Source organism: Odontesthes bonariensis, chromosome 10, assembly GCF_027942865.1.
Source record: "Odontesthes bonariensis isolate fOdoBon6 chromosome 10, fOdoBon6.hap1, whole genome shotgun sequence".
NCBI lineage: Eukaryota > Metazoa > Chordata > Actinopteri > Atheriniformes > Atherinopsidae > Odontesthes > Odontesthes bonariensis.
Window position 1 is genome coordinate 17,212,647 of NC_134515.1, and position 24,150 is coordinate 17,236,796.

At 42.1% G+C, this 24,150-nt stretch overlaps 1 protein-coding gene across 1 annotated transcript; it reads right to left on the minus strand.

Moving 5' to 3' along the window:
* Positions 1 to 4,134: 4,134 nt before the first annotated feature.
* Positions 4,135 to 23,950, minus strand: ctnnbip1 (catenin, beta interacting protein 1). The gene is made up of 4 exons (XM_075476545.1): positions 23,827 to 23,950; positions 14,998 to 15,112; positions 14,140 to 14,230; positions 4,135 to 4,787 (listed from the first exon to the last, which is right to left on the minus strand). Exons 2-4 carry the CDS (start codon positions 15,091 to 15,093, stop codon positions 4,729 to 4,731), a joined length of 246 nt encoding a protein of 81 aa, XP_075332660.1. The 5' UTR covers positions 15,094 to 15,112; positions 23,827 to 23,950; the 3' UTR covers positions 4,135 to 4,728.
* Positions 23,951 to 24,150: the final 200 nt, after the last annotated feature.

Consider the following 24,150-nt stretch of genomic DNA (forward strand, 5'->3'; position numbering starts at 1 on the left):
AGGAGGGAGGCATTTAGATTAATTTTATTTATCCCATTTTAACAATATGCTCCCTGCAAGTAAAGCAGAAGCTTAGAGTTAATTCCTAGTCCTGTCTGCTTGTATGGTCCCTTTTTGCTTTGGTGACAATTAGCGCGTCAGGATCATTTAAGATTATAAATAACCTGCATTTATCCACCAGAGCAATGAATTTCATGCCACGAAACCCTTCTAAAAATTTGTATGTGAATTTAAAAACTGAACTTCATTTAAGAATTTCACATCTACTGATCTGGACTACAAGAAGTCAGCATTTGCAAAAGATTAAAAAGTGTCTCACAGAATAACCTGAACTCACAAAGGGATCATGCATGGTTGCAGCTTCATCCTTGTACTGTTAAACAGCTGTGTTCACGGGGTATACACAGAGTATGGGGCAGCTACAGTAGCCTCACGGTGTTGCATAACGTGATGTGATTAAAGCCGGAGGCAGTTATCAGCTGGCTCTGCACCGACCGGCTGCTGGGTGCAGAGCTCTGGATCTGATCTGTCTGACTTCAGATAAACACAACGTCAAGGCTCACGTGTACACTTTGAGAGGGAGCTTATGCTGCTGGAAGAAGAGATGTGCTGCTCTCACATGGTGCACTCTGTAAATCAGCCGGCAGCAGACTCTTTATGCCTAAAAAAAAAAAAAAAAGCTGGCCACCGCTGTTCCTCCGTTTGTCCGAAGGATGTTTCAAACCTTGTAGACGTCAGAAACTCAGCAGAGCTATCTGAAATCTGTTTGGTCTTGTAGACAAAGCAATTAAAGAATTTCCGACTAATCTCAAATGTAACATATATGTGTGTATATATATGTATGGGTGTGTATTTTATAAAGGGAAATATCTTCAGTTCATACATGTTTTTGGTTCTTGAGCTTGATTCTAAGCTTGGAAAAATGTTTTCTCTCCTCACATTCAGCCACACCCAGTCTTAAGCAGGGTGGATGGAGAGCGTTGATGCACATCTTTACAAACTCTGGCCGGGTTCCTCTGTCAGTCTTCCAAAAGCCATACCTGTGTATCAATGGTGGTACACGTGACTTAATCGTCTATTTGAAACGTTAACCTGAGATCATGAGCATCCAGGTTTTTTTTTTTGTTTTTGTTTTACCACTTTACCTGTTCTGCTTCCATCTTACTCTCTATCCTGACCCGGCTCCCAACCCCGGTCACAGAATACCCTCCACACAGAGTGACGTTGCTATCAACACGTCTGACTGTGTGGAAGTATTAGTGAGATGGTGATTAGTGTCTGGTTTCTTCCTCACATGCTGTTGGTGGCCTGATCAGACTTGGTGGCCTGATCTGTTGGTAGTTCTTGCTGATATGGGGAAATTACGGAGGCTCCTTCTGTATCCTTCCTCAGAACTTAGCTTTGACAAAGTTCCGTCTCAGGTCTACACACAATTCTCTTGACTCGGTTTTCGCTGTACTTGTGTTTGGCAACTTCACTGAACCTCTGGTGGAGTCCGTTAACGGTCCCAGGGACAGCTGACATATGATGCACCAGAACTTAGTTACAAGTGTCTAAGCACTTGCATGATTGAGATGCTCCAATATTCTATTTCTATAAAAATTAATGAAACACACCAATAATCTTGTCTTGCTCCGTCATCGTGGACAACTGTGTGTAAACCGATGAAGTTGAATCGAAGCTATGGAACACTAATGTCAGTGGACGTTAATGACAGCCGCAGTCTAAAGTGGTGCAATAAAGTCGAAAGATTTGCCAACAGCTGGGCTGTTACCTCCTCGTTGGATCTTTTTTTTCTTTTTCCTTCAGCTGTGAACCGAGGTGTGGGAACAGAACAGATGTTCATCACGAGCACGGGGGAAAACACACGCAGCTCCTTTACCGACTCGGTGACCAGACAGCAGCCAATTTAAACATCTGACTCAATTAACAGCTGACAGGGCGATGTGGGACTTTGTCGGTGGGTAACAAGGTCGCTTTGTTCAATGTCGAGTGTTTTACAGAGATAAAGAAACTAGAGTTTTGTGAGAAATCACGCCGCCGATGTGACAAGGTCATCTTTCTATGATCCAATGAAATCGGTGAATTTATACTTTTCTCTCTAACTTATCAGCCAGCTCAGACGGTCTCTTTCATATAGAGATAAGAGGAAGACAAAGCCACAAATGCACCCTTATTTTGACTTCACTGAAATGTTTCCCTCTCACGTGGGCCCTAACGCTGCAGCCCATCTCAGCGACGGGAGAAGAGAATCAAAGGCAAGTTTTCACTGTTGAAAAGTTTTTTTTTTTTTTTTTTAATGGTTCAGTTGGTATAGGATTTGGAAGCATTAAGTCAAGACATGGTCAGCAGCCGTACAAAACAAAACCAACTAATCAATGTCAACTGAGAGGGAAAATAAAATACAGAGCCAAGACCAAAAAAAAAAAAATAAAGAAATTTAAAAAAAAATAAAAATTACAATTAGGCAAAGTCAGGCCATCACAGTAAAAAGATACACAATCCTGGTCAACTCAACAGCATGCTGAAAATCTAAATGGGGAGATTTTTAGTTCAATAATGGTGACACACGCACACACACACACACACGCACGCACGCATGTGCGCACACACACACATTCATTCACAACTTGATGGAAGGCTGCAGTTAAACCTTGATAGGCAAAATGTACAGTAAGACACCTTTAAGAGGAGAAACAAAACGATGCATAGACAAATAAAGTTTTAAAAGAAACAAAAAAAACAAAAAAAAAACTGAGCGACAGATCTGTTGGCCGTTTACTTTGCAATGATTGTTGAGGACATTCAAATAGAACTTATTGCCAACAACATATAATGGAAAACATTTGCCCATAAAAAAGCCAAAAAAAAAAGCGCAAACAAACCAAGCAAATGACCCCCCAAACATTTTTTAAAGAACTAGTAGCTTCCACAAACACAAAGAATGTACAAACAATGGTCATTGTGGCAAGGCTTCAAAAGATTCTCAGCTGAATAAACATTAGAAACCACAAGGCGGACATGCTTGGCTGTAAAACAATACAATTATCTCACAAGTTCATTAACTGTACTTAAAACACTTTAAATATCGAGCATGTCACTAAAAAAAACAAAAAAACAAACACGTATGCTGTTAACAAATATTCAATCATTTATAGTCCAGTCGTGTCAATTAACACAGATCTTTTTTTTTCTTCTTTTTTTCCCGTAAAATCACAGAAGGAATAAAAACGTGTTTACAAAGTGTTTTTTTTTTCTTTTTTCTTCACCGAATCAAACGTAGGGTCTCTGTGCTAAACGTTAAAATGCATTTTACGCAAACATCCCGCCGATAACAGTGCGAGAGGTCAGAAATAGCACACAGTTGGTATGTTTGGCTTCGTGTCTTCGGTTACAGGTGGCTAAAAGTTAGAGTTTGCGCGACTTTAGTGTGAACAAAGAGCCGCCGCAGGTTAAATTCGACAGCGACTCGCGTGAGGATTTCACTATCTGATATATCGGTGTGTCTGAGGACGAGGGTGTCAATTCAGTAAACAATAAATTAAATCTACAGCTTGTCTGAACTGATATGGTAATTAAAAAAAAAAAAGTTACAATTGGCACACTTAATTAATTTGTTCTACTTCCCCAGCTATATGTACAATTAAAAAAGTTTTACATGTCACAATAACTCAAAAGCAGTATTTGTGTGGGGAGAACAGCTGTGTTTCATGTTCGATGTGACCATCTCTGGTAGTGTTTTGTTTTGTTTTTTAATCTTTTAACACCGTTGTAAAAATAAAGCAGCAGAACGACGAGCGGGGCCTCATGTATAACACGCCGTGCGCGCCTTTCATCGCATGAGATAAACACAGGAATAAACAGGCTACACCTGCAGTGTGGTAAACCCCATCCTTTCCTCTTCTTTTTGTTTTACTGCTCATGACTCCAAATGGAGACGTAATGTAGCTGACCTCATTTTTAAATTCAGCGTGAAGGTTTTTAGTGACGACGTGTCAGTAACGTCCGTATCTCTGAATCTAAATCTGTGTAGCGGAAGCTGTGAGCAGCCGTCATGCTTCTTCTGATGCGTTTATAAACGAGGCCCCCGGTGGGCAGAGTTTAATAAAATAAAATAAAACTATAAAAAAAAAAAAAAAAAAAAAAAAAAAAAAAAAGCCTTTGACATACAACAGCTAAACCAAAAACAACTTCAGCCTAGTTTGGGTGAAAGCAGACCATTAAATTCTCTCTTCTAACACAGTCGATCATCACACTCGCTGCTTGACCAAAACTATATTTCTCTTTGCTTTCGGCCAACTGCTGACTGCTCAGTTTCTCCGGCGACTGCAGCAGATAGAACAGGTCACGCGGCCTGACATCTTGACACAGACGAAACAATGCTCAGCAAAACCAGCCCTCTAACCCCGCCGTAAAGGAACGGAAAAAAAACAAACAAAAACTACGTTTGATAACCATTCACACGATTAGTGAGTGTTTTCACCGACTGCCTTGTTGCCAAGGCCTTCAGCCCACAGTGACCCACTTGAGTGCATCTCAGGTAATGGTGTGCCGACTCGTGTGAGGAAGGGGCGGGGGGGTGGAAACGGGCCGGGTGGAGAGCGAGGCAACCACCCGTGCGTCTTTTCCTCTCCTCCTCTTCTACTAAGCTCATACGTGATGTGTTTGTGGAGATGTATGTTGTTATGGATCACGCACAGGACGGGGTGAGGGGTGAGGGGGCCAGGGTCACTGTCGCCGATCCTCCGTCTCTGACCGTGAAAACGCCATCACCACATCCTCTGCACCTAAGAACCAAAAAGAGAATGATGAGATGGAGCGTCACAAAAGCCTTCATTATTCAGGACGATAGGAAAAAAAAAAAAAACATAAAAAAAAAATCAAACGGACTGGAAATTTCCTTTTAATGATCCAAAGAGGAATGAATAAATCATGTGAGAGTCGATAGAAAAACTGACTCAGCTCCAGTTCCTCTCATCACATTTCCCAACTTGTAAATCCTCGATTCGTCTCAAACATTCCCACCTGAGATGTGAGCGGAGGAGTGAGGGCAACAGACGTCATCAAACTTTCTTCTTCTGACTAACCACCTTGGGGTAATTTACAATAACACCAGGTTTTATGCTCGTGGATACATGTCAGACTGGCTACTGATCCATGCACTTAAACGAATAGACACCCATGTACCAGCAGATCGTTTCACGTGCATCTTTAGTTCCCACGAGGTGCTAAAGTGCACCACAAGCGATCAACTGCAATTTTTAATCGTCTGCTCACTTTGGGTTTTGGGACTCGATCATCTAAAGAGTAAGAAGTTGAACTCTGCTGTTTAATAAAAGGAAAGAAAAAAAGAAAAAAAAAAATCAGGGTTTTGGAAATGTTTGTTGTGCTACATGAACAAAAACAAGACTCCTCTGGGCACATCTGTCTGCTGCTTATCTGTCTACAGGCATCCCAGACCTCTCCCTGTATTCGACAACATCTCAGTGAGCAATCTACATGTTTTGAACTCGAGCTTTGTGACTGGATCATGCTCAAGAAACTTGAACTCAAAGTGTAAAGAAAGGTTTGTAAAGCTTCCTGGTTCTTGTCAGTATCTTAAGTCCTACTGGCTCCGACTATAAAGCCAAGGGGCTGGACTGCCATGGAAATCCCTTTAGTGCGTGCTGGTAAATTCATCTTTTGCCGTCTTCACCTGTTAAGGAAAGCAACTGGCTGCTGTAACAGTGCCCTGACGGGAGATATGCTAACAAGCCGAGTGGGCCGCAGACGGGGGTATCCTGCTCTGTGGTGATAACACCGAGATCTGAGGCATTCAGTGTCCTCTGTGTGGCAGTGGCCTGTGAGTACAGAATTTAAGCTTTCAGCTGATGATATTACCCCCACTAAGCAATGAGTACAGGGAGAAGACGCTGAAAATACACAAAGTCGGATTTCTTTCCATTACTTTGGTGCCCTGTTCAATGGCCTTGATAATTACAGCTGCATCTGGGTTTACTTAACTAACGAGTCCGAACAGATACACAATAAGATTTCATCAGCCGTTTGTATGAAAACAAATCATCCATTAGCTGCTTGGCAACTGTGATTTCTCAGTTAATTTGGGCCAACGCACACCTGTAAAGAGATTAAAAAAAAAAAAAAAAGTACAATTCTCCTGAGTAAATACACATTTTCCTATTCTGTTTGAATGCTGCCAACTCACTTTATACAATTAAAACTCAGTTTAAACGATGAAAACTCGAAACTTTCAGTAAAGAGAGGGACGATGCCCCATGAAGAACAAACAACCGTTGATCTTAGCAGCCTGACGGATTGTATTTGAGTAAGCAAAGATGGTTTAGGACATCAAAAAGTGCAGTCTGGTTGTGGTTTGAACCCATCAATAATAATGATAATAAGAAAGAAGAAGAATTAACCCTTAATAACGTGAGGGAGACGTTACAGCTGAAACTAGCATCATCTCGTACTGATGTGCAAACGGCACACGAGCACGATCTCAAGTACCGTTTACAACGGGATCGACATCTTTACAAAAGGGCTGAGAAGAATTTCTGACAGCACCTTGATCGTGCTTGTGAAGAGAAAAAAAACAACAAAAACAACTTGCAGCTTTGAAGTGCTTGTTAAATTGAATTTGTAAAGATATGAAAGTAGGCCGAAGACTGCGAGCCTCCATTTATTTGGCACAAAGGGTGGACCGTCTTCATCAGACACCCTCCAAACACAGAGTTTACTGTTTCTGTTGGCTGTCGCTCCGGTAAAATAATCATCATCTTTCCGCGCTACATTCTGAGCATTTTGGAGCCTGGTAAGATCAAGACTTATGGGAGAGGGCATCTTATTTTTTTAATGAATTATTTATCTATTTATTTATTTTTTCCAACTTTCATGTTCCCCTTCCCATAGGAGCTCACTGGGTTCCCATATTGAGGGTAGGGAACAGGAAAAGGCAAACAGAGGCAAAAGCAGCACTAATTAGAGAGAGTGATGAAGTAAAAAAAAAAAAAAGAAGATGATAACAGCACACAGAGAGAAATGACTGAAATGCAGCACAATTCATGTTCATAGTTCTGTTGAATTATGCCTTCTATTAATCAGAAATAAAAGGACAGAACAGCATATTCGTCTGAACCGTGCAGTTGTTGTGCAATCTGGGCCGTGCCTCTTACGGGCGGTTCAGAGGAAGGCCACGGCGCAACGTGATCCAAATAACAAACACATATTCTCTCAAAATACCTCCACAGGCTGGGCTATATCCGACCACTCTGCCTGAGAGTCATGTTCGGACCTCGCCCAGCTACGCTCACACAAACAAGCGCTGGCCAAGATGATGGAAATATCAGGTCCCTAAACGCTGTTGCCTAGCGACAGATAAAAATCAGGCTGCACTGGCGCTGCTGCGTATGAGCGAGCAGCTTCTGGCCGGCTTCGACGCTGCTCTGCGTCCGGCCGTTCTCTCGCCTTCCCATCTGCCTCCTCGCTCCCGTCCTGAATGACGGAGGTCAGCGAAACGACTCAGGAAGGTGGAGTACATGAACAGACACTACACACATGATGATCTGTCCTTCATTGATACTTTTAAATAAAGAAAAGCACATCTATGCCTCATCTATTGACAGCAATTAGCGTAGCAGGCAAAGAGCATAGAGTAAAAAAGTATTTCAATGTAAATGTCAAAGGCAGTTTCTGCTTTGAGGTAATGTTGCAAATTAGACGTGATTAATTAATCGTGTCTCAAATTGAATACCTAAGAACATCTAGTTACCGTACAGTTTAGATAAACTACAATATATTTGAAAAAAGACCTAAAAGAGCTTTTCAGATACATTTTAAATGGGAAAAGAAACAACCAATTAAATAAAAATATAACACAAATGAATGAATAAATAATCTTTTTTTTAATCCTTCAGGTTTCAGGCCAACAACGGCAGCAACAATAAGAACAAACAGTTTTTCTTCACACTTCTGAGAGACTATAAATTAATATGTGGTCTGTTTGAAACCAACAAAGAAAAATAAAAGCTCCACTCAAACCTCTTAGGATAAAAGAGCCGGGAATGAACCCGAAGGGAGTTTGTTTGAAGTGAGAGGCACCAAGCTGCATCCCGACAGTCTTTCCCAACTTAATAAGCAAAGAAGCATCCGCACGACGACTCCAGTGATGCAGCACCCACAGGATTTAAGATCACAATCGGGGTGCAGGGGTCAGCTGAGGGGGAAAGAGACGCCGAGAACAACAGGGGCATGTTAAGAAGAACGTCACACAACAGCGGAGTGTGTGAGGAGTCCGGCTTGGCACGTTCGACACACAGCGGGTCTACATAAACACACAGCCGGGGCATTCAAGGTTTGAGCCACAGGTAACCTGGCATAACTGCATACAACTAAATCCTAATCAAAGTATCAAATCACTTTCTCTTAAAGCACAGATTTAATGTCCTTTCACTTTCCACCACTTTATGGATATATGAACTACAAGTGTCTTCAGTTCAGTTCACCGATTTATTCCAGCAGGATTCTGTACTGCCATTTTGGAGAGGTCCCTCTTTGCACACAGATGGTAGAATTGCTCCAACATTTTATTTTTTACGTCGCATTTCGAGAGATCTATAAAAAGCAGTTCTGAGAAGTGTGCGCCACAGTAGCAAAAGCTGAAGAAAAAATAGCTACTTCAGATGCAAATATGTATATACATACATACATACATATGTATATATATATATATATATATATATATATATATATACATACATACATATGTATATATATATATATATATATATATATATGTATATATACACATACATATATATATATATATACATACATATACATATATATATATATATATATATATACACATACATACATACATACATACATACATATGTATATATATATATATATATATATATATATATATATATATATATATACATACATACATACATATGTATATATATACATACATACATATATATATATATATATATATATATACACATATACATACACACACATATACATATATATATATATACACATATACATATATATATATATACACATATATACACACATATACATATATATATATATACACATATTTACACACATATACATATATATATATATATATATATATATATACATACATACATATACACATATACATATATACACATATACATATATATACACATATACATATATATATATATATATATATATATATATATATATATATATATATATTTTTTCTTTAAATGTATGTTTACACCTTCTAACCCGACACCTGAGGGATTCGGGTGAGAGCACTTATGAGGGGAAAAAAACAAACCACAGTGCCTCCGTCTGATAAATTCAGGAAGGAACGCAATTTAATCTGTCTCAACTCTGATACGTACGGCAGGACAGAAAAGGAAAGAGGGAGAATCAATACGACTCAGAGAAGCCAAACAAAAGACGAGTCCTTGCTCATTGTGACACAACTTTCACTTGAAAGGCTGCTTTAAAAGACAGCATCATACCACGACTGAAAAAAAAAAAAAAGAGACGAGGCTGCGTACATCTGAATCAATGGAAGCTGTTTTTCTGTTACATACGGCAGGACTGAATGTTTAATGATCACAGCCTTAACCACATCTGCTCCAACCTTTCGGTGCTGCACGGCACAACACTGAACCCCAACGGGAAGCCTCACTTTCCTGGGACAATTGAGGTTGCTATGGCAATGCCTTCTCCTCTTTCCTCTTTTGATGAGACTCTACCCCCCCGCCCCCCTTTGGGAGTGGTTAACTCTTCTCCCCAAGTTAGACAGGCTAACAAGTCCTACAACTGCTGATGTTATGAGTGGCTCAGACAAACCGTTTTGTTTGAAATGATGCGATTCCATTTATAGAAAGCTGCGAGGGAAAGAATTAAATAGAAATAATAACACCCTGTTAAAAATCTGCATCTGAAAGCCTCTGCATCTCTGAATCTTAATTCACTTTCCAGAGTCAATAACTAATATGAACTTGCACAATAAAAAACAGATTTACATTTATTTTCATCAGTATGAGCCAAGATAAGAGACATTTTACGCCAAAACACAAGCCTCTCCTCTGCGTTTACGTCTCACTGTGTTTAGACATAGCATGCGAAGTGCTGTTTCCCTTTGCGCCGCCAAAATTCACATTCACAGCAAGAAAGCAAAGAAAAACTCAGCACCTTTGGCAGATAACTCCTCTCGGGCCTAATTAAACATGCCAAACAAAATCAGGTATTTGCATCTATGGTAATCTGCCAATTAAAACCATCTGAAATGTAAATTCAGTGACACCACAGACATAAAAATATATGTGTGTTTACTCCTGTGAGTTGATTTCCTCTTTACAGAGAAGACCAGAGTAACAAGTGTGAGGGAATGACTCAGGGTTTGGGCAAAATTAAGAGTCTGATCAGATGTGAAGGAGAATGACAACATTTCTGGCCAGACTAGACTGAACGCAGACAAAATCATTTCAATTTCAGAATACGCAGAGCTGACAACGTCACCGATAATACATTTTTAGAGATTAAGAGTTTGTGCATTCGAAAGAGAATTTTACTGAACATTAACAGGGCGCCTCCAGGCCATCGTACCCTAAAAGCCCTCTAGGCATGCCGCCAATCGATCAATCAGGCCAAGCCCGACACGTGACACTGCTGCTCCAGACTGAAACACCTTTTGGAAGCTGGCATCGGGGCATCTTGCACCATGATGCATCGTCACTCACACTGCTGTGAAGAAAAAGGCATCACAATGTGGTGAAAAATTTTCCACATGCCTCCAATGGATCCCTTTAGTGCTGACAGTCTAAATGCTTTCCCATCCGAACAAGACTGAGCGAAAACTGCGAGGGCCTTTCAAAAGCCTAAAACTAGTACACAAAATAGTATTAACTGAAAAGAAAAAGGGGAGGCACTCACTCCAAATTAGTATGGAGTATTCGATTTCTAGCACTCACACTAACCTTATTCAAAACTCAATCATTTTTACCCAAAGTGGATGGTGTTTTTCTTTAAATCATCTCTCATACAAGTCAATAAAACTGCTGAGATGAACCAGAATGCTTTAAGTGACCACGAGTTGACACGTAGTCTGAAGGACTTTTCACATGCCTTCATTCCTTATTTAGGCAGCATGGAGGGTCAACGCTGATCCACCGCTGATACGTCTCTGAGAGGCTATGGAGGTGGCAACAGAGGGGAAACGGAACATGTGTGTTAGGGAAAGTCAGCATCACCAAGCACGCCACGCTCACAAATAACGCTGTCGTCACTCAGCTGATTCAACAACGCTGGCTCGATGTGTGGAAGCGCCTCTGTGTGGCACGTGTGAATTACCAAAGAGGAACAGCGGCCGTCTGTTTTGCACCAAGAAGCTGCAAACCGATCTGTGAAAAGGGCTTTAAAGGGCTGCCTTTCAGCTTAGGATTTGTCAAACAAGAAAAGCAGCTTTTATTGGGAATTTGTCTGTATTGATATCAGGCTTACACAATACACCGTTATTCAATTGCGATATCAATTGCACAATGTCAAGATTGAAAAAAAACTGTTTGGACTGCAAAAAATGGTGGCTATAGACTTTTTAAAGCAGACATTTGGGCTTCAAATAGGAGGACAAACACGAGTGTATTAATGAGGGCTGCATTCCACATGGAAGTATTTCTGTTTCTGTGCGCGTTTCTACCTGTGCACAGGTGCAGTTTAAAGGAGAACTGCGGTATTTTCAACATTAAGCCTCTTTTCTGAGTCGTCTGCAATGTTTTAGAACCCCCCTCACCGCTTTTTTGATGTCTACTGCTGTCTCCGGTATTTGCCTAATTTTGATTCTTCTCAACCTGCTTCAGAACGGCAAGTCATGCGCATGTCCAGAAAGGTCCGTAAAAGCACAATAAACGTCCGTTTTCAAAATCATCAACTCACCGGAGTGGTTACTGGTGTGTACTGGTAATCCATATCAAATTTCGTTGCGAAAAGTTGCTTCTGTCGTGTTTTATTTGACATTTTGTACTGGATGTTCGTTGATATTACTCCGCCACCGCTAAGAAAATAGTGCGAGCATGAACGAGCTGCCAAATAAATTGCAGACGACTCAGAAAAGAGGCTTAATGTTGAAAATACTGCAGTTCCCCTTTAAGGCCAGCTGATCAGTCCAGCTTCGAAAGCTTCAATTACGTGCCAATTTAGTCAGACTAACATGCATTTTAATAGTCCGTATTTTTGTCTGGCATTAAAACAACAATGTATTTTTCTCACTGCAGGCGTCTGTAGGCTGCTGTGCTGTGTGGTGTTCATCAGCTGATGTGTACAGCAGCATGAAGGAACAGGTCATTATGACAAGGTGAGGCCAGAATGATCTACCTCCCCAGCCTTGTGACACAAATGAGCAACATATAGATACAATGATACTATCAACAAATAATACAATCAACTGTCAATAAAAGGTTTACTTAAAAATGTGACCTTTCTAATTCAAAATTTGAGGTTTTATGTGTTAGTTACAAACCAGGGCACAATGTCCTGCTGCATGCCAGTTAAAAAAAAAACAACAAAAACAAAAACCCTCATGCAACCAACTCTCTTCGCATCACCTCAAAGGGTCCCAAGTGCGCTGCTACAAACCAAACGCGTTTGCACGCTTCGTGCATCCTTGAATATTAAACAACCGGATAGCTCTCCTCCAGCTCTGTAATGCCTCATCACAATACCACAGACAAGAAGCAGACCACGAACAATCCACTGGCACACCGCGGACGCTCAATGTGTCCGTTTTAGAAATGCATACTCGCAGCACCTCTCACCAGGTATATTCTTCCACTATTAATGACGCTCGTCTCAGCTGTACTGACAAAGCAAAGACATCGAGTTCTGTGTCGGCTAAAGGAGGTGAAGCAAGAGAGCGTAAACAGACAGCTAATCAATAGCTGTTTAAACAAAGCGATGACATCCGTCATACAGTGATATCTTACAATGATCCCTTTTCGGTGCTGTGGTTTCACAAATATGATGATCAGTGATATGTGATGCATTGCTTTATATTCTGCTGCTTGGTGAAGAAATGCCGCGTTACCATGAAATCCACAAGGCCATAGTTGCTACGCTAACGCCTTTATTATCATCGTAATGATCATATTTATAAATTCAACCGGCACCGACTGTTTCCTTGCAGAGAGATGACGCAGACAAGGACACTTCAATGTGGGTAAGGCGTCACAGGCAATTTTCCTGTCTTAAAGCTCCCCTGAGAGGCGAAGATGATAGAAAACAAAACAAGATCTTAGTCGCCGCAGGTTCACCACAGCAGAACAGCGAGGGCCCCTTTCTGACAGTTGTGTTTTGGACTGGAAGTCTAATTACAAAAAAATATCTACAATTTGCCGCTGTTTTCTCAGGACACTGCAGTGCCTCTCTTCATGATGCATTGTGTTTAATGCAGCACCCTCTTGTGGTTTGAACTTGAGTGAACCACAGAGGGGAAGAAGACAGCTCGAGATCGCCCTCTAGTGTACCATATTGAAAAAGAATGACTTCACAAGTCCAACAACATGCATGAGCTGTAATTTGCTTTACAGTGCAAATGCCACGATACTGTCTACCGAGGCAAACCGTGAGAAACAGCGGTGACACCTGGATTGTGCTCCCTCTGAGGATGAGTCACGCGTGCTTGCGTGTGAGTAACCTTACGGTGCTGGAGGGTGACTGAGTCGTCCTCGGTGCACAGTCAGGAAACAGTAGGCTTGGCCTGCTGAGGTTCAGACTCAGAAAGAGGGATTTTCCCTTGTTTTTCGTCTGGGCACAGCAGCACTTCTGTGACATGTGAGGGTGGTGTTTGTGGGTTGGTTGCTGCTTTGAACAGGTTTTTGCATCCAACTACAGTAAAATTAAATTAAATCACCAGTTTGTGTGCATAATTTTTTTTTTTTTTTTTTTTTTTTTTTTTTTTAAATATAAGTGCAACTACTAACCTGCAATAAAAGAAATTAATTAATACTGTTTTCTGACAATATAACCGGCTACAGGATGGCACTACGTGTGTGTGTGTGTGTGTGTGTGTGTGTGTGTGTGTGTGTGTGTGTGTGTGCGTATGTGTGTGTGTTCCAGTCTCACCCTGGTCTATGTTGTGCTGTGGTAGCTGGCTCATCTGACTGTGGACCACACCTGCGTAATTCCGGAGAAAAGCCTCTTCACTCGGTGTAAGCTGTGGAGGAGTAAACAAAGTGATTTCACACATGCTAAAGCAAGTACAAACAAAACAGCAATTTACATCTTTTCTCAAGCTAATTAATGGGATTAACGGGAGCGCCACATTTTGAGAAGCCTCACTTGAATCGACTATAACCGTGACACATGTTTTAGTTCATTACCAAAACGTTACAAACAGACAATTTACAGAAATGATAAAACTTTTCTAAAAGAAGAAATGTTACACAAAGTCCACATAAATGAATCCCTTCCTTAAAAAAAACCAACAAAAAAAAAACCTGTCAGTTCTGTAGACTGATTCAATTACTCCTGCCTTTCAGATGGGACTGGCAGACTTGCTTTTGTTAGTCAGCAAACCAGTTTTCCCTCCAAATGTTTGGGGTACAGATTGATAAATGAAATGCAAGGCTTTCCTTACCCATCCTTAATCTTTCCCTTATAAACTGTGTGAGCGTGTCATGACGGGAAGAGTACGTTTTCCCTCCTTTTTCAAACCAAGAAAAATCCTACATCAAATCAAATATCGTCCGAACACAGGTAGATGACAACCCGTGTGGATTTGTTATGATGCTAGATTTGTCTTCGATCTCACTAACGCACACAACACAAACATTTGGGGCACATTTCTACTAATGCTCCAAGTCTGGAGCCTTGAGATGACAACGGTAAAAACTTTATTTCTGGGGTTAATTTAAACCTAAAATGTGAACGCTCCAAATGTAACACACGGCAGCTTGATGCCGATTAAGTCACCATACTTACATTTGATCCCATTTTTTTAAGCATGAGCAGGACCCGCACTTTCTGTTGGATGTACATGTCTTCAGGAGACTTCCCCGACGCCTCCTCGCGGTTCATCCCCTCGGCTCCTGTGGCTCTGACCAGGAAAAAAAACCAAACATCTGCGTTACACAAGCTCTATGACGAATCCCAGCTTCACAAACACTCAGTGGGGAAATTGCTACAAATCTGAGGTCAACACTCGCTTTAATAGTGACCAGATAGTTTTAACAAGATACACTGACTGAATAAACGTTACCATATCAAACTCATGCCTGCCACCCTCTGGATGTCTACTTGGCCTCTTCAGGAGACTCGTCTCAGTAAAGTCACAGTGCAGGTTTGGCAGCTCGCTGCATCATTAATAATGCATGACAGTTTTCACACGGGTCTCACCCCTTCCTGCTTCCGCCTCTTATTCTTCATCTAACTAATGACCTATTTTCACCGTCAGCCTGCAGAGATGCAGAATATAGGCAGAGTGGGAGAAAAGAGCAGGCGATAAAAGAAGCTGCTAACGTGGGTGACAGAACGTGAGATCTGTGATAGTGCACACGCTCGCATTGAGGACGGCTGCTGTCACGCGAGATCTCTCTTAAAAACGCACCAACGAGAGGAGGCAACAAAAATGGACAAAAATAAAATTTGCTAATTGAAATGAGCAAAAAGATGTAATGGAGAGAATATCAGTATGCATGTCAGGATTGTTGTTCCCTAAGAATAATTCATAAAAAGCCTTTGCAAGCCACAGAGACTTTGACAGTTCTGGCAATTTATTTTGGCCTCTTATCTGTACAACGGGGCACTAATACATGTTGACGGGCTGTTTGATGTAGGGTTATATTTAATTGAGGAGCTGGCTCGCTGTCCCCCCTTTCAAGAACCCAGGAGAGGAAAGGGAGAATTGAGAGATCTAATTGGCCATTGGCTGGCGTTTGGTTGCCCCTGTGAGCTTGTGGATTCATCCAGATCAGAGCAGCTGGAGGCCATGCTTCTGGTTAGGCTTTCCATTGGCAGCAACCTTGGGTGGATGTTTACTGCGAGCAACTAGCACTTGACTTTATCTTCTTGTCCACTTTTCAGCCACACAAAGTGGTAAGAAGGACAATGAGTGAGGAGCACATGAACACATTACTTATTCAGTTCAACTTGAGTGTCAGGATCAGTTTAATTGGAGAGCTGAAGACTCAAAGCAAGGCAGACATGAAAAGATTGAGACTTGCCGGTGTCAGTTCAGCTGCTCAGTAAATCTTCGGGGGATTGAAGATGGCGGTGTGTGAATGCATTTGGGCGGGGGTAGTGATGTAGAAGATGCTGGCGGAGGGGGTAGGGGGGGGGGGGGGGGGTCGGTGGCAGCGTCTTTAGATCGGCTGCAGTGGCACGTTTGATCACGTCTCCCGAGCTCCTCACTTCAGACAAATGGGAGAGCTGCGACTCAACGCAAAGAGAGCTTTCAGAGGGGAGACGTTCAGTGGGCAGACTGACTGAAACTCAGGAGCATCAAAGTGGCGAATGTTCCATGCACGCGTCTGGGCGAAGAGCAGAGGATGAGGAGAACATCTAAGATCGCGAAGAATGGAAACACTACACGACAAAGATCCATCAAAACTGAGGCATTTTTTTTAGGCTTGACAACTAAACCATTTTCATGGGCTGTATTCCGCAATCATGGCCTAAATAAATAGGCCTAGTGCTTTCATGACAGAGACACTTCACATCCTCTGATGTTTGCTTTTGAAGCTTGAAAGCCGTCCACATTTAGCAACCCGTCAGCCCGGGCTTCTGACTGCTCAGAGTGCTGCGATTTGTATTCTTACTTACCTGACAATCACTTTACCCTTACAGCAGTATCGGTTGTAAAATAAGAAAAGGCACAATACTCCAAGGGGGGTGGGGGGTGGTATCTGTCTTTTTGTGGCTTTCAACGTATGATCTATCAGCCGAATAGTTCCAGAAAAACTCATTTGACTGTTTTTCGGCAGCAGAACAGCTATCGAATCGGAATAACTGCAGTTTGTGCACTCAGTGAACTGTTTCTCAACATGTTTACTACTGTGATGAAAACGTTTATGTATACGGTTATGTAACGCATAGTTTCATGCTGCAATCTTGCTGAACACACTTTCTTTTATGCCACGTTTATAACTGAAACAATCCACTGGATGATTCTCGGCAATCAAGGCCTTATTGCCAGTTAATAGTAATGGCTTCCTTGTGAAATAAGGGTAACCTACAAAATATAGCGTAGAAGAAATATTTCTTATCTACTTCATCTTAGATGGAATGTGGTTCAGTTAAGTTGCACAGTTACATCGGTACATTATGATCAACGGCGTTGAAACGCCAAAGAACAAGCAGTACATACTCGGCTTTAATGTTATGATAACGGTCATTGCGGGCGATGAGGTAGAGAAATAGAAAGCGCAAGAGCGGGTTATAAAAAAATAAGTAAAAATAAAAAATGCACATCTGGACATCTGGGCACATTTTTACACTTTATGAAAAATTAAACGTGGTAATACAAGAAAATGAGAAACCATGTTAACAGCCGTTTCTAACCTCTGCAGCCTCAAGGAACACAGCCAGTTGGCTAATCAGCGGGGGATTATTGAAGGGTTGTCAATTTTGCACTCCACCTCCAAGAGAGGAAAGAGAATCATCCAATCCGTGGTGGCTTTCTGAGCAAAGAATCTTTAGACTGAATTGGTCCTTGAGAACCCAGGTTTCACCATCTGTCAAAGAGCCTGAAGCTGCGCTATAAGATCCCATCAAAGACTTCTCTTAATAGAAATGACTATACCTGCAATCTGCAGCTAAACTAAGGCCCAGATGAAGGACAAAAGCTAAGCTAGTTCGAGTTGCCATGACATGCGATTCTTAGGACTTCTGTGTCAAATGACTCATATCTAATAAACGAAAATCACTGAGTAGTACTTAATTCACACAGTACTTAACAGACACTGCTTTGTACATTCAAAAGCACTTCAAAAAGCAACAAAATAATTGGACTTCAAACCCACCTGACTGCTTTTATACATTTCCAATAAAGCGTATCTATTAGCAGTCTTATGAAGCTGAAGTTCTGATGAGTACAGTGAGGTTGCACTAAGACGCATTAAGTAATTTCATGGAAATCATGAGGCTAGCAGAGATTCACACCTCTGGTCTGGAGTGGCTCTTAAACCCTCAAGTGTGTCTTTAAGACAAACCCAGTAGATCAGCAACTGCAGAAAGAGGTATCTGGCATACACGCAGTGGATCAAGTGTGCGGACACGTCTGTGTGATCAGAGCAACCACGTCTGTCTCTTTGTGCTTGGTCAGCACACAGTACAACAGCTTTTAGATGTAACCACTTCTGGTATAAATATCGGCTTTGACTGCCCCCTGCTTAGCGGTATTGTTCTCAGCTGCTTAGTAGAAGAGGAAAATGTTTCTAATGCGATATCAAACTCAAGAAGTCATATTCTTGATAAAAACTAGAAATAGAGATTTAGAAATGTGGTGTGTCCGTCCAGGCTCTCATTACTGCGTCACATGTGATAACTCCTTTCAAGAACCACAGTCAGTACCCTTTCAGACTCTTGTGTGCGCCCAAGGTTCACCTCTCAAAGTGGGCAGGCTCAACACAAAATCCCTCGAGGGATGCTCAGCCAGCCTCAGACACGTAGGGTTAATATACCAGACGTAATCAAAGGCTTTCTTTAATGCTGATCTAGGCCTAATCCCCCACCCCCCACACTTTCTTTCTGCCCATGTTGGGCTCTTGTCAGAGCTGTGATGTTGGGCTGAGGCAACACAAACTCCTTGAGCCCCTCGAGGCCAAACGGCTAAATTATATCATCACTGATACCGAGCGAGGAACCCGTGAATTCTACGAGAACTAACAAGAGTCAGCTTTCAGTCTAAAATTGGTAAATACAGCCACGTCGGGACACATATTGGGACGGCAGAAATTGTAATCACAATTATTTGGGTGATTACTAAGATCATACTTATTACAGAATTTTACGCAGTGCCTTTGGAAGTGTGTGTTTTAATTTATACATTGTAGGACGTCTTAAAACCAGTTTTTCAAACAGCTGAGACAATTTTAGCTTGCCATCGTAGCGCTTTAAGCTCAACACAAGGCAGCCACGTTTGGGACCAGATGTGAAGTTGCACTGCTGTAAAGGAAAAAGGTTGAGCCTCAGGACCACAGATAAAGGTAGGTCATAACTGCTCGAAGCTTGAATTCAAATTGGCAGTAAAATTTGGTAAATTGCAGAGAACCAAATGATATGTAAATGTATGCGTTAAGGCTCCCGTTTTTCAGGTTGTTGATAAAAACAGTGAATAAAATGAGATTCTCCTCTCATTTAAGATGCTGGGGAGAGATTGTTTGGCTTTTTAACCAAAGATTATTGCCATGATCAAATACATTTTAAAATAGTCACCAGCATCATTTCAGTTCAACAACTGCAACCATCAAACCTGCCCGTTCCGACTGACAAGTTATCAAGAGTTCAGCGTTTACAGACGACACTGCAAACGTTCTTACTCCTCCAGCCGACGAGATTAGACCTTATTCAAACGTTCACTGTATGACAGACACTGTCATAGCTGGGAAAAATCTCATAGAAAGACACTACACATTTATTGATGTTGCTTTAGAGACAGAGACAAGCCTTGTTCGAAGCATGTACTCTTCCGAGAAATAAAAACAAAGAAAATTTCTCAAGACTGTTTCAGGACTCTAGCTGAAAGGGTTCAATGAGGGTCTTGTGCCAGGGATACATTCTGCAACATTATGCAAAGCAATAGGCCCACTGAGGGTCAAGAGCGGCCGAGGCTGCCAGAGGGCACCGGCACGGTTGCCTGGTCCACGATTTCTGGCTCTGGACTCCGATGCTCACATGATGCACAACGTCTGATTTACAAATCACATTGCTACAGCAAGCAGAACTGAGCTGCAACATGACTCTGAGAGTTTGATAGCCTCAGCAGAGAGGGAAAAACTGAGAGGGAAAAATAACTCGAATTCGAAGCGAGCTGCTCTTACATCCTGAGCAAATGTGTGAGAAACATTAGTAGGCTACAAGCCTGGCGTGGCTGCCAGCTGAGCAGCCAATAACCTGGCCAGGCTCTGTGGAGCAGCTGCGTCACTTCAGGTACACACACTCACTCTCACGCACGCTCTTTTCTGCCGACGACCAGAGTCCGAGTAAAGCAAATTCAGAGATTTTCAGGGAAACATGTTAGACGTGTTAGGCAGCAGTTGCCTAAAACATGTTAAAAAGCAGAGAACTGCGGTGTACTAAACTGTGAAGTTGGGCTGTTTTTCCATCTATTTTTCTATTCAGGTCTTAGATTCACAATTCCCCGATGCAGTGGAACTGAGTATATGAGGTGAGCGAAAGCTGACCTCATCTCTAACACTGAAGCAGTATGAATGGATCCAATAAGACGCATTCGTTTTGGACCAGCAATCAGCTGGCAAGCGGTTGTGCCTCCATCACAGAACTTGGGCTGTCTATTTAAATTGCAGAGGAAGAACAAGAAAATCTGGATTCATTTTGTGAAAGAGTGATGCTGAAAAGCAGCACCCCAGCAGACCTGGCAACGTACCAGCTCAGAGAAACAGCTATGTGCTTGGGTTGCAACTTGCACTATATTACTGAAGTGCCTTGAGATGACATTTGTTGTCATTTGGTGCAATATAAATAAAACTGAATTTAATTTAATTTAATTGAAATGAATTGGAGGATTGAAAGGCCAAGTTAACAATCTCGCACCACGCTTCTGTGGGACCGTATGTTGGCATATTGTAGGTAGTAGATCACCACCAACACGCACCTGGCAGCTTTACAAACTTTTCCCAGAGACGGCTGTGATCAACGAATATTCAGATATGCAGGGCTGAACACACCCACCACAGGCTGCGCAGATGCATGCCGGCAGGACATACCTGGCGTGAGAATGCAAGCTGCACAATTCAACGATGTTTGTTACTTAGGCTTTAGCTGGAAGATGATCAAAATGTTTCATATCTGCAGTGCGCGGTTTTGATTTTATGTCTAAGCAGTTTGCTTCAATCAAATTCAGCTTTGTTTGATTATTAGTGTTTCATTTACAGAGTAAATAGTGCAAGTGCAGTCCAAATGAACCTTTAAGGAAGGAAAAAAAAAAAGATGGTCTTATCATCTCTACTAATTCAAACATGAAGCAAACATTTCCAGGGGCCGATGCTGACCACTGACAGAGCAAGATGGTCGTTACACACAATCCAAATATCACATGGTTTAGCATCTGATCAAATACAGTAATTTACTGATAATTAGCCACAAGACCGCTGGACATTCATTTAACACCATCATGCCAGCTGTTAAATCTGCATTTCATTTGCAGTGGCATTTCAAAGATAAAGACGTAGCAAACAAACAGGTAGGCTAATTAAAAGCTGTTTCAGAGCAGCCGCTCAGACACAGCTGTATCCCTGCAGAAGTGTATGCACTCATTTATTTTAATTTTTTTTTTTAACCAAATAGGTCACAGCCAAATGCCGATTATCTCAAAATGGCAGATACCCAGCCCAGGTTAATCTGTCTCTCAGCGTGAACATGCCGAGCAGACACCATGAGCCAGGAAGGCTGTGACTTGGACTTAGTGGTATTCTGCGTGCCGCCCTCTCTTCACGAGTACAGTGTTCCCAACAATGGCTACAGTATTTGGGGACAATGACGATGAACTAGATTGTGAAAACATGACCGATAAGTAGGTCAGGTCTTGTTGTCATCGCGTCAGGCACAAACTCAAAACAGTCCTTCTGAACTTTATGAGCTTACAGCCATGTTTCTCGGCGTGCTTAACCGTCATTTGGCCATTCTATCACACCCTAAGGAGATAGGAGGATCTCCAGAGAGTGAGTTACAATAAGTGGTGAATTAAACTTCACACATCTACAACTAATGCCACTGGGTAACTCCAGCTAACACAGCTTTTTTTGTGCACTTAATTATCCTCCACATGTGTAATTTTACAGCTGAGCATATGTGTGTATATATATATATATATATATATTAAAATAAAAATATCATCCGTCTATGATCACAGCACATCTATGCTCAGTCCTCAGGGTCCCTCGTGGACCTGAAACAGAAGCTGCTGCCTTAAGCTGGTCCCTTGGGGCTGCTGCTGCAAGATTTTCAAAAGAGCCAGCCTCAAAGCGAGGCATGAAATTTAGATTAGCAAACAGCCGTATACGATCTATGTGCTTGGAACAACACAACACAAGAGGAAAAGCACAACAGACAAGAAAATGTGAGTACGTCTGGCACATTCGACAGAAACGTGGTCGGAAAATGGCAAAAAGGCTTTAAAAAAAAAACAAAAAAACAATTTTGGCAAATTCGATTAATGAAAAATATGAACAAGACTTGGTAGCCACTGTCATTTCCACTCAGAGCGAAAGCCTGAAGTGGATGTGAGCAGCTCTAATATTACAGTGTCAGCCCACAACGGGCTCCTAAGAATGACAAGGGTTGTGCCAAAAGAAAAAGGGGCGATCGGTCGTGAGATTGAACCAGCCCTCCTGTATCAACGTGCAGGCAGCTGATGACGTTTAGCAGCCGCTGAAGAGCACCTGTCCTGCTGAGTGTGGGGAGGCAAGTGGTCCTAATCTCTCTCAAAAATCCAGACAGCAAGGAGAATGTGCAAACTAAGGCAGGCCTGACATAGTGTGGTACATAACCACGTCTGCCAGTTGCCGGGAGGATTCAGTGCGCTTGTCCGTGGCCAAGCCCTGACACCTGCTGGCTGCAGCACTCATCAGTGTCCTGCTGCCAGGAGGGTGCCAGCTTTGCCACTAAAAGGGGCTGTCAGCTCAGACTGGTGGGGGAAAGCAGATGCTGTAAAGGGCAGGGTGGCACAATGCATCCATGGGTGGCACGGTTCATAAATAGAAAACCAGTTTAGGGAGTTGTGTGAAAAGCAAACTCGAGTATGAAAATCAAATTTGAAATAAAGCTGCAGCATGAACAGTATGTATCTGACGGATGTGTGTGTGTGTGTGTATCTGAAGGCTGGAGCAGCTCCCCCTCGGCTGACTGGGTGTTTGGCGAGTTTGTTGGGATCAACAAGAAAACTTGCATCGTGTACGTTACATTTCTTGACAGCAAGAAACAGAATAAACAGTTTTGGCGTCTCTATTCAAATACAACGATGTTAACGTCAAACCCCACGGGGACAATAAATTCAAACTTAACGCTAACGAAGGTTATAAATTCTGTTAGACTAGAAATTATCAGTTTTCCTCAACGGTAGGTGTGGATTGAAAATCAATCAAAATGCCCGAGCTTCCATCCAAACTATATAAAACATAAATGGTCGTTTTTTATAAGTGATGGGTAATTATGAATGAACGGCTCTTGTCATCATGTTGCGGGATTCAGGCTTGTTCAAACTGTAGCGCTAGCAAGCGGCGAGCCTTCCCCGCATTCTCGAAACGGTTCCTTGGGCTGTATCCGTCGTGGTTAAATGTATGGACCGTACTCTGAGCGAGTCATAAGTGGCTTAAGTTTTAATATGAACATACATTAGATTTAGTCTCTACCAAACCCGAGCTGTCCAAGGCAAAGCGGCCAGTGCTAACAAGCCGAGCTAGCGCGCTAGCATGCCCCAGACAAAAGCCTGAATGAAGTTCCTATGGGTGCAAACACCATCCAGGTGCCGCTGCTCTGCCAGAAGTCTGAGCGCTGCGATTCAAACAAACCAATCGTTTCGAAAAAACCCTGACAATGTGCAACTCTTCGAGAAAACGACAAATATGTGCTTACCCCTCCTGGTCCAGCTTTACTTTTTTTCTGTGCTCTGTTTGAATGGTGTGCTGATGTAGAAGGGCGTCCTGTTCCGGGGTCACATCCCTCCAGTCGGCAGAGCTACGGCGGACTGACTCAACGCAGAGACTCCGCGGCAGGCTCTTCAGTACCGCGACCTGCCTCAGGGGGCACTACAGGCTCAGCCGCCACAGCATGCTGCCTTTGGGATTCACCGTATCACTCAACAACAAACAGATCAGTAAATACAGAGAACATAAAACCTAATTGAGTACTGATAATAGTTATTTGTTTCATTACAGTTATTAACTATAATTGAGAGGA

What these genes read in the sequence shown, in the direction of transcription:
- ctnnbip1 (XM_075476545.1), bottom strand. Translation starts at nt 15,093, where the DNA reads ATGAACCGCGAGGAGGCGTCGGGGAAGTCTCCTGAAGACATGTACATC. An exon ending in TTAAAAAAATGGGATCAAAT is followed by an intron (nt 14,231 to 14,997) that starts GTAAGTATGGTG and finishes ACTCCTCCACAG; the next exon opens with CTTACACCGAGTGAAGAGGC. An exon ending in ACAGCACAACATAGACCAGG is followed by an intron (nt 4,788 to 14,139) that starts GTGAGACTGGAA and finishes TTTGGTTCTTAG; the next exon opens with GTGCAGAGGATGTGGTGATG.